Here is a 10,000-nt window from a genome sequence, read left to right as displayed (position 1 = left end):
AAGTAAAGAAAAAACAGAAATTGCATAGCACTCAATTACAAATCAAGGCCTGTACAGTACATACATCTTTGTGAGATTCATGATTCTATTCAATTAACTGAAAAGTAATAAATTTAACAATCAATAATGTTGAGTTTTTTATTTTTTATACAAAGACAACCTTATCATACTATTCTCATTTTAGTTATAGCTTGACAGTATTAGAAAGACTCAAGTTATTTCTGTACAATGCCAAAATTGCCAACTTTAATTTCAGAGCTCTAATATTGCTCATTGAATAAATCTTATATAACCTAAATTCAAATAATATCTATCTTATATGTTCTACTTTCCCTTAGAAGACAATAAAAGAAAACTAGGGAACATTACTTTCACAATCTATTTATATAGCTTGTGCATTTTTAATTAAAAAATATAGACTATACCCCAGATAGGCACCATGATTATTGCGAAAACCCTACAGTTCTACTTTCCACTGAAGGCTTGCAGTCCAGTTATGGCACGGCCAAGGATGAGTGCGTGGATGTCATGTGTTCCTGTAAAGCCACAGGGGAAAAAAAGGAAATTAAATTAGACATTCTCAAAAATAAGAACCCTTTTTTGACCAAGAAACTCTTTTATACCACACATCAAAACTAAAGATTTAAATAGTATGAAGCAAAAAGGCTGATACACACTTTCTCAACATAATGTATCTAATAATCAGAGTTTCACATTCTACACTTCCATAGAGTACTTCTCACACTCTCACCTTCATATGTGTTCACAGCTTCTAGGTTCATTACGTGGCGGATGATATGGTATTCGTCAGAGATGCCGTTACCACCTAGCATGTCTCTGGTCTGACGGGCAATATCCAGGGCTTTTCCACAAGAGTTCCTCTTCAACAAACTGATCATCTCTGGGGTAGCCCTGAAAGACAAGTGAGTTATAATAAGCTGGGTTCTGGCCAGAAGCAAATGCATACAATGCACAGATTCTTGTAAGTGCAAGTCCAAGACAAAGCATATGAATCATGTAAACATATATAGGAAAAAGAGAGAGAGAGAGAGAGAGAGAGAGAGAGAGAGAGAGAGAGAGAGTGAAAGAGAGAGAGAGAGAGAGAGAGAGAGAGAGAGAGAAAGAGACAGAGAGAGAGAGAGGAGAGAGAGAGAGAGAGAGAGAAGAAGAGAGAGAGAGAGAGAGAGAGAGAGAGAGAGAGAGAGAGAGAGAGAGAGAGAGAAGAGACAGACAGAGAGAGACAGAGACAGAGAGAGAGAGAGAGAGAGAGAGAGAGAGAGAGAGAGAGAGAGAGACTGTAATGTGTGAAAAAGGCTTTATTCGAACACACATAAATATGTGAGAATGCTTCTACCAATACCACCAGGAAAATGTGATGTTCCCTGCAGTATGTTTTGTGAAATGTATTCACACATAGATATCTCCACAACTGCTCAGCCACCAAGGAATCAATTAGTAATCTATGTGCCCTCACCTGATTCTTCCCTTGATTGAGTTCTCCAGATATCTCCCCCCCCCCCCCTCCCTGCTGTTCATGCTGTTATTATCAGTGACACTATGATTATTATATAACTTGGTAGCTCTACTTAAATCTATTGAACCCGAAAATGTAACAGACTTTTTCCCAATAGTATTCTGATGGCTGTCAACCCCTTTGATCCAGATCACAAGACCATCAGTTGCGAAAAAATTTGGCTTGAGGGCTGGGTGACGTGAACATCCCATCATGGGAAAATCTGACTGCAGGCCGGGTCACACGAACTTGCCATCATGAGCGTTTCGGCTGAAGGCTGGGGTGATGGGAAAGATTCGCCATGAGTGCACAGACCTTTTGGGAGGGTGATTAGACTCTTCTGGCGATTTTGCATTATTCCTATCGATAAATGAGTGTGGAATGTACTGTCTTTGAGCCATTACTGGAAGAGCACCAGCTCCATTGAGGACTCCATTTCCATGCTTAGTATCCTTGGCACAAGTTGTATTACATAAAATTGAATATTATGAAAAAAAAAAAAAAAAAATCTTGCACTAACTTGCAGACTACCTAGAGAGATGATATGGAGGCTGCACAAAAGAAAACAGTCTATTACCACCTAGATAATGCAATTCAAATGACATTTATGGACATTGGAAAATGGCAAAAAAGCTAAAATTGTATATGCATAAAAAGAGATAACAACATTGCAAACAGGGGATATAGAGTCTTGTCATGGCACACGCTAGTTTGCGTGTGCCCGGCCTACAAGATATAACCAGACCTATGGGGTAAATTATCAGGAACTCTTAGTTATCATAAATAAAAGAGGGGAATTTTAGAGCTATTTCTACTAAGCATAACAATATCAAGTAAATCATACTAATAATTATGTATCTATCTACATCTCATTGGCTAAACGTGGTGAAGTCATTAGCTCAGCCCCCTTTTTGACTCCAACAATTTGTGCAATATTTTATGGTAAGTTTTACTTCGGTGTATGTCCTTTGAAAATGGTTCAGCAATAACAATGGTAAAAAAGTACCGAAAAAGAAACCAAGAAAAAAAAAATCCAATATTTGCAAAACAACAGTGAAGAGGCAGGGCTTCACTTGGAGGTTGTCCAACTAGGAATTTCATATAGAAAGAGTAGGTCTACCTGTGTAAAGAACCTTGGGTAAACAGGTGAGATGAGTCTGAATAGTGATTGGCTTATAGACTAAGTACTTGTGGAACCATCTGTGTGTACTTTTGCAGTTAGCTAAAAATATAATGCCATGGCAAAACTGATCCTAAATTGTGGGTGGCACCACTTAATCACCTTCCCACACCATCTTTTTGTCAAAATAGCTCCTTTTTCTTGTTTGTTTGGAGTCACCATTAGATACAAGTACTTAAAGTGAAGGGAAATCTTCAATATTCCAAAACTTTTGTTTATGAAACAGAGCTACAAAGCTATTTGATGCCCAAAATACTTGAATTACTGAATGAGCCAGGTGTAAATGGGAAAAGTATCAGTGCATGATAAAACCCTGTATTACTGGCAACTAGCCAATTTTTAATACCGAGATTATTGGGTTAATAAATCACTCTCACTGTGGGCATGCCATCCCTGGCAGCATCAGGTTGATATGCTGTGTGGCTAAAGAAACTCCAAGCTGACCTATGACTAAAAACAAGCTTTTGATTTCCTTCAAATGATATTTCTATCCAGAACTTTAACTTTCATGTTTTTCTTTGGCCCATTTCACTTCTCTTAGTAATTCATCCACAAATTAATATAATACAGGTCTGTAAATTCAGATGATATAGAGTATTAAAGAGTTCCAAGTATCAATAAAAATTGGCATAAAATTCCTTCAGATGTACTATAAATGCTACCCCAACAACTGCTACAGAGAGAACCTGAAAACTTATCATATACTCTGAACAGAACAGAATATAGTTAGATTAAAAAAAAAAGAACAATGGAGAGGGAGAAAAGATATGGGGTAGGAGGATAAAACTAAAGCAAAGGAAGGGAACAAAAAGAAAAGAGAAGAATAAGGGAAAAGGCTTCTCCACTCACTTTCCTTCATCCTTGAGACGCCCAACATGCAGACACCCTTGCAAGCCCAGAGAAATTTCTGTCAGGGCATCAGCCATCTTCTTCTGAATCAACTGGTTGTTTGCAAGTGGCCGTCCGAACTGCTTTCGGTCTAGGGTGTACTGTCGTGCGGCATCCAAGCAGAACTCTGCAGCTCCAAGCGCACCCCAAGCAATGCCATAGCGTGCATTGTTTAGGCAACTGAATGGACCCTGAAAGGAGTGTTACTTGTTTACTGGTATGTTTATTTTTTTTTGTTTATTCCGTTTATCTTCAGTAATCATTCTCAGAATAACAAGATCAACAGAAAACAATGGAGAAACGGAGCTAAAATATTTTTCTTTTTATAATGATGGCAAAAAGAAAGAAAGAAAAAATAAGAACAATAATAATAAAAACTACCTAAACAAATACAATAAAATCCAAGATTCATTCCCTGACCTTCAATCCTTTGACCCCAGGCAAAATGTTCTCCTCGGGCACCACCACGTCATCCATCAAAATCATACCCGTGTGGGAGGCGCGCAGTGAGAACTTCCCTTCAATCTTGGGGCAGGAGAGGCCGGCCATTTCCTTCTCCAAGATGAATCCGCGAATGTGGCCGTCTTCGCACTTGGCCCAAACCACAGCGATGTCAGCGATGGGGGAGTTGGTAATCCTGCGGTTGTTTAGAGGAAGAGAGAGAGAGGGGGGGGGGGGATTGGTAAATATATTTCACATGTATTTTCATTTTAGGATTGGAAATATGGTACAGTAGATGAACTTGAAAGATGTCTAACAACTGTTCTCAAGTAAAATATGTATATAAAGAGTAAAAAAAATCAGAGATAAGATACATAAACATTATCAAAAAAAGAAGAAAAAAAAAGAGCAAATTCTTTTCTTTATTTAAGCAATGGGTCATACTAGTTACTTGAAACATTCTATTTAGTTTGCTCTAATGCAATGTAAAAAAAAAAAAAAAAAGAACATTAGAAAGAGATCAGATACACAAAACATTTTTTTTTTTTTGACCAATGCCTTCTATTAGCTATTGAAAACAGAAAATTGCCTTGCTTCTTCATTAAATATTTACACTGGTCTAACTTCCTATACCAGGTCAAGTTTTTCCCACAAACAGAAATACAAATATATATATGCAAAGGTAAATCAAACATAAAAAACTGTCAACAAAAAAGAAACAGAAAATATTTTCCTTATCTTCATGAAATTAAAAAAGCAGACACACACATACACACAAGTTTACACTGACCATGTCTTCGATCCATTCAAAATGTAGACTTTGTCCGAGGGAACATATTTTGCTCGTGTCTCCATACCAGCTGGATCGCTGCCATGGTTGGGCTCAGTCAGTCCAAAGCAGCCAACGCTTTCTCCTCTGGCTGTGAAGTAAATTGCGCGTGAGGGGACCTGACGCTACTTACATTTCATAGTCTCTGAATTTCCTTCAAATAAACTGACACACTTTGTATAAGGTTCGTTAAGATTAGAACAGCGGTTTCCTAGCTCTAATCTCCGACATGAGAAAAAAATATCTGAAGTATTATCGTTATTCGTGATAAATGTACAAGGAATCCGACACTCAGTTGTAAGATAAGATAAACAAAAGTACATAATCTGGATAGCCTAGAAACAAATGGAAAGTTGTCCCTATGACTGCATGTTATACACACTTTAAATTCAATTACATACTTCCTTTAAAGGCCTTGGCAACCACTTGCATTATGATCTCTCTTTTTAAAAATGGAAATAACCTGTAAGTGAATCATTACAGGGCAGATAAAGAATGCTTGTAAGTGAAAGTGAATGAATATAAAAAAAAACAAGAGAGAAATTGGAAGAAGAAACCACACCAAAATTCCTGGTATAAATGAAAAAAGGAAAAAAGCATTATTGTAAAATTGTTGAAAAAAAAAGGAAGAAAGAAAAAAAAGAAAGAAAGAAAGAAAAAAAATTGCTCTTTGATCCATCAATAAAAATACTTAATTTAACTACATGCAAAAAGGAGAAGGGAATGAAGAGCTTTATAAATAAACACAACACAAATATCTAAATAAGTAAATAAGTAAATAAACAAAATGAATAAAAAAAAAAAAAAAAAAAAAAAAAACAAAAACACCTACACAGCAAATGACCAATATCCTTACATAAAAAAATCAAAACCACTACCACCAAATAATTGCCCTGTCTGCTGCAGTCTTATTCTGTGAATTTCATTTACACTTAAAACGCTCCCCAAATACCGAGACAAAAAAGGAGTCACTTAATAAGCCTACATGACCACACCTGATATTCCCATTCCAGGAACTTTAGATTTGTTTTATAATGTTATTAGCTAATACCATAACTTTTGCTATTTGGTATTATTATCACTGACAATGGGGCTTCTGTATTATTATCAATACCAATATATATATATATATATATATATATATATATATATATATATATATATATATATATATATATATATATATATATATATATATATAAAAACTCTTCAAAGATAGAGAAAAAAGGTTATCAGGTGATCTTAGAGAGAACCAGTAATCCTTAGAATCTCGGCTCTTTTGATCCCATCTCGACGCCCAAACAAAATATAAGAAAATATCTGAAAAAAAAAAAAAAAAAAATACACAACATCAACACATACAACCCATCCCCTAAAGAGACACCTAAAATCTACCTACCAAAAGAGAGGCATAAAATGCTTACCGAGCTTAGGGAGGTATTTCAATCTCTGCTCCTCTGTGCCAAAGTCCCAGATGGGATACATGACCAGGGATGATTGCACAGACATTGCTGACCTGCAATGATACTTCTGGTAACTCATTCTGAACAAATAAATACTGATATGACAGTGTTTTGCTATGAGAAATGAAGCAGTTTGTGGTGCGATGTGGAGAGTTTTAACAGTTTATGCAATCTAAAAAAGAAGAAAATAAAAATTGTGGAGTAATATGCATTAATTATAATACTAATTCATAATTCATAACATCCAAGGCATATGACCCTGTAACACTTTAAAATGTAATCAGAAAAATGTATATCTTGAAACTCCCTTCCCCTGAATGTATATAAAACTGAAAAGCATCTTTCAAACTCTTAACTTCCCACTACTTCATTAATAACAGAAAACATACAAGGAAATTAAGAAAAACACAAAAATCTAGCAAAGAAGTCCAACCCAGAATAGGTATTAAGATAAAACTCAAATCAAAAAGGAAACTGAAGCAGAAGTAAGAAACAGAAACAAACTGAGAAAACATCAGAGAAGAAATGAAGGAGTGATTTGCTAATTAACAACTACAAAAAAACAACAACAACAACAACAATAATTAATACTACTACTACTACTAAAAAAAAAAAAAAAAAAAAAAAAATTATAACAACAACAATAACTAAAAACAATAATAACAATAATAATAGTAATAACAATAATGATAATGATGATAATAATAATAACAATAACAATAATAATAATAATAATAATAATAATAATAATAATAATAATAACAACAACTATATCAATAACAAAACAATGATAATCTCACCTATAAGCAGAGTCGACTCTTTCCACCTCGCGCGCAATGAGACCATAAGCAACGGATGACACACCAGGACACCCATAGCCCTGGATTGTAGGTCCCAGTACCCCCATGTCTCCCATTTCACTCATGATTTCTCTGTCGAAGGCTGTGCAAGAATTAAAAAATTACCAAACAGGATTAATAACGTCTCTAAGGAAACTGATAGAAAGAAAGAAGGGAAAAAATTAGAAATACAAAAAAACAGGATTTGTATAATCTAACTGATGGAGTAACATCACGGTTGGATTCAATTCAAACAGCAGTCGACTATGATAGATAAATGACTGCCTACAAACTGACCGCTAAGCTAAGAACCATGACTTTCTATAAAACATATTTTCTATATTCTTTTCTGAAACAACAACATGTAAAATTACATCTTCCAATAACTACAACAGTAACAGCAACAAAAATCTTGAACTTTATATTTCATTACCAACGAACTTCACAGAGAGAATGGAGTGGAAAAAGAATGTACTGGAAATCAAAAGAGGGAGAAGAGATATAAGTGCTAGAAAGAGAAAGAGGAGAAAGGTGAAAGTGAAAAAGAAATTGAGAGTGAAAGAAAGAGAATTGAGCGAGAGAAATAAAGTAAAAAAAAGACGGAGAGATTGAGAGTGAAAGAAAAAGGAGGGAGAGAGATAGAGTTAAAGAAGAAGACCAGAAAAGAGGGATGGGGACTGATAAAGAAAAACTAGCAGAGATGGAGATTGGGAGAGGTGTGCAGACTATGAGACAGGTTAAGAAGGAGAGACGGAGATACAAAAAAATGTACAAATCATAAAGAGAATGAGCAGGAGACTAAAAATGTGAGAAAGAGAAAGCTTACTTTCATTTCTGTTGGCTAGGAGGATTCTCGGCATGAGTTTTTCCTGGCAGTATGCATAGAAGGCATCTCTGATCATAATTTCATCCTCTGTCAGCTGGCTCTCGAGGTTTAGGGCATCCCGCCAGTCAAATTTGGCTGAAATTGATAAACTGATTATAAAACCATTGAAAATCGATGATAGAAAGAGAGAGAGAGAGAGAGAGAGAGAGAGAGAGAGAGAGAGAGAGAGAGAGAGAGAGAGAGAGAGACAGACAGAGAGACAGACAGAGAGACAGAGACAGAGAGAGACAGAGAGAGAGAGACAGAAGACAGAGACAGAGACAGAGAGAGAGAGAGAGAGAGAGAGAGAGAGAGAGAGAGAGAGAGAGAGAGAGAGAGAGAGAGAGAGAGAGAGAGAGATAATACTATATAAATATAGCTACATACATTCATATACACTCATCTTTATTTTTGCATTTATTTCATCCCAGACCATATAACATAGCTTTACATACTGACAATAAACAAAACAAAAAATTTACCTTTTGGTGCTGAAGATTTTTCTGAAGCTGAGAGTTAGTGTTAAGGAGTTTTCTTTGATACATCTAATGTCTTTTGTATTTTACTCATAGGAAAAAAATCTAAACAAATTTCTTGTAAGCAAAAAAGTATGCAAATCTCTCATAAAATTCATCTCAGAGGCATTTTATTAAAGTCTATATAAAGCGATAGTGTCATATCTATTAGACAGTCAATGTGATAACACACTTAATATTATCAAATGTAAAATCAACAACAGACTTTCTAATCAGTTGAGGTGAACTAAAATGAGATAGCTACAGCATAAAATTTATTTTTAGTTCATGAACTTAAGATAACCATCTTTACAAATGAATTCCCTGCATATAAATATAAACAATTCTAAAGAAAGAACAAAAAAAAAAACTAGCTATAACTGAGCAAAATATCTATCCAAAAATTTCCCACATCTGCTAATAAAGCTTCTTTTTTAAGCTACAAGTTCAAAATAGAATCTGTAACAGCTCAAACTAAAAACTTGTGCCCTTACTGACGCCTTCATTATATACTATTTTAATGCCAATATTTACAGGACATTGTCTATTAAGACCTTTACTAAAACTTTTCATCTTTTCTCAGCAAATGGAAAGAATTAGTTTTCCATACTCAGCCTTCCTAGGAAAACTATGAAGTAAGTAACATCTTCAAGAGAGTATACAAAAGCAAATAAGTACTGTAAAATTATATACTTAACCATCATACAAGTCTTGAACTGAAGAGGGTAATCCTACAGAAAAGTTGTGTGTCACCAATACTAACAAATGTAATACTGTGAAAGAGTGCTTATGATGTCTGCTGTTCAGATATAGTACTTATGTTATTTCTTGGGCATTCCACACTATCAATGTTCTGAGGTGGCTGTGCCATGGCTGTCATAGCACTGGCACAGCTTCCATGAAATTGCTATGGTGTCTGTAATGCCAGTGCTCCTGTAAAGGCAAGCAAACCTCCACCTATATATTCTGACAAGGAAGAACTTGGCTTGGTTCCTCCATGACAGTGAATTATTAGGGAGGCTAAGAGCTCCGTCTCACCAGAGTTTATGTGCTGGAGGTTTTTACTTCTTTGCTTGTAGGCATGGTGACTGTGGCATCTGCCTGATTTCATGACACTCTTATTGCTCTTAATACTGTTGCTAGGTTTTATTTACTTTACAATGAAGTACAGTGTTTTCTTAAAGAAATATTGCAATGGGTTAAAATTAATAAAATATCCATAAATGGGTTAATCTTTAGAGTATGGATGCACTAAGCTGTAACGCCATAAAAAAAGGTAACATACTGTCGAAAGCGCATACTTGGTACTCCCAAGTATCAGCTCAAGCTTGTCACAACTTAGTCTCTGACGAGTGCATCCATACTTTAAAGATTTACCCAAAAATGTACCATTCAATGTGCAAATCCTTCTTTCAACCACTTAGCCCCCTCACCCCAAGAAAAAAAAATTATACTCCCCAAAACCAA

General features: G+C 35.4%; 1 protein-coding gene across 1 annotated transcript in view; it reads right to left on the bottom strand.

The window, feature by feature from the left end:
• Window positions 1-10,000, bottom strand: part of LOC119574189 (glutaryl-CoA dehydrogenase, mitochondrial-like) — a 10,599-nt gene that overhangs the window by 256 nt on the left and 343 nt on the right. The window contains exons 2-10 of the mRNA XM_037921313.1: window positions 8,501-8,527; window positions 7,980-8,114; window positions 7,115-7,256; window positions 6,276-6,367; window positions 4,813-4,942; window positions 4,002-4,218; window positions 3,543-3,772; window positions 752-912; window positions 1-536 (exon numbers count right to left, since the gene is read on the bottom strand). The exon at window positions 1-536 is cut by the window's left edge and continues 256 nt beyond it. Of these exons, the coding sequence (XP_037777241.1) occupies window positions 466-536; window positions 752-912; window positions 3,543-3,772; window positions 4,002-4,218; window positions 4,813-4,942; window positions 6,276-6,367; window positions 7,115-7,256; window positions 7,980-8,114; window positions 8,501-8,527 (1,205 nt within the window). The 3' untranslated portion in view covers window positions 1-465. The remainder of the gene's footprint in view (window positions 537-751; window positions 913-3,542; window positions 3,773-4,001; window positions 4,219-4,812; window positions 4,943-6,275; window positions 6,368-7,114; window positions 7,257-7,979; window positions 8,115-8,500; window positions 8,528-10,000) is intronic.

The sequence above is a fragment of the Penaeus monodon genome, chromosome 6 (genome assembly GCF_015228065.2).
Source record: "Penaeus monodon isolate SGIC_2016 chromosome 6, NSTDA_Pmon_1, whole genome shotgun sequence".
Taxonomy (NCBI): domain Eukaryota; kingdom Metazoa; phylum Arthropoda; class Malacostraca; order Decapoda; family Penaeidae; genus Penaeus; species Penaeus monodon.
This window is presented reverse-complemented; position numbering and strand designations above follow the sequence as displayed.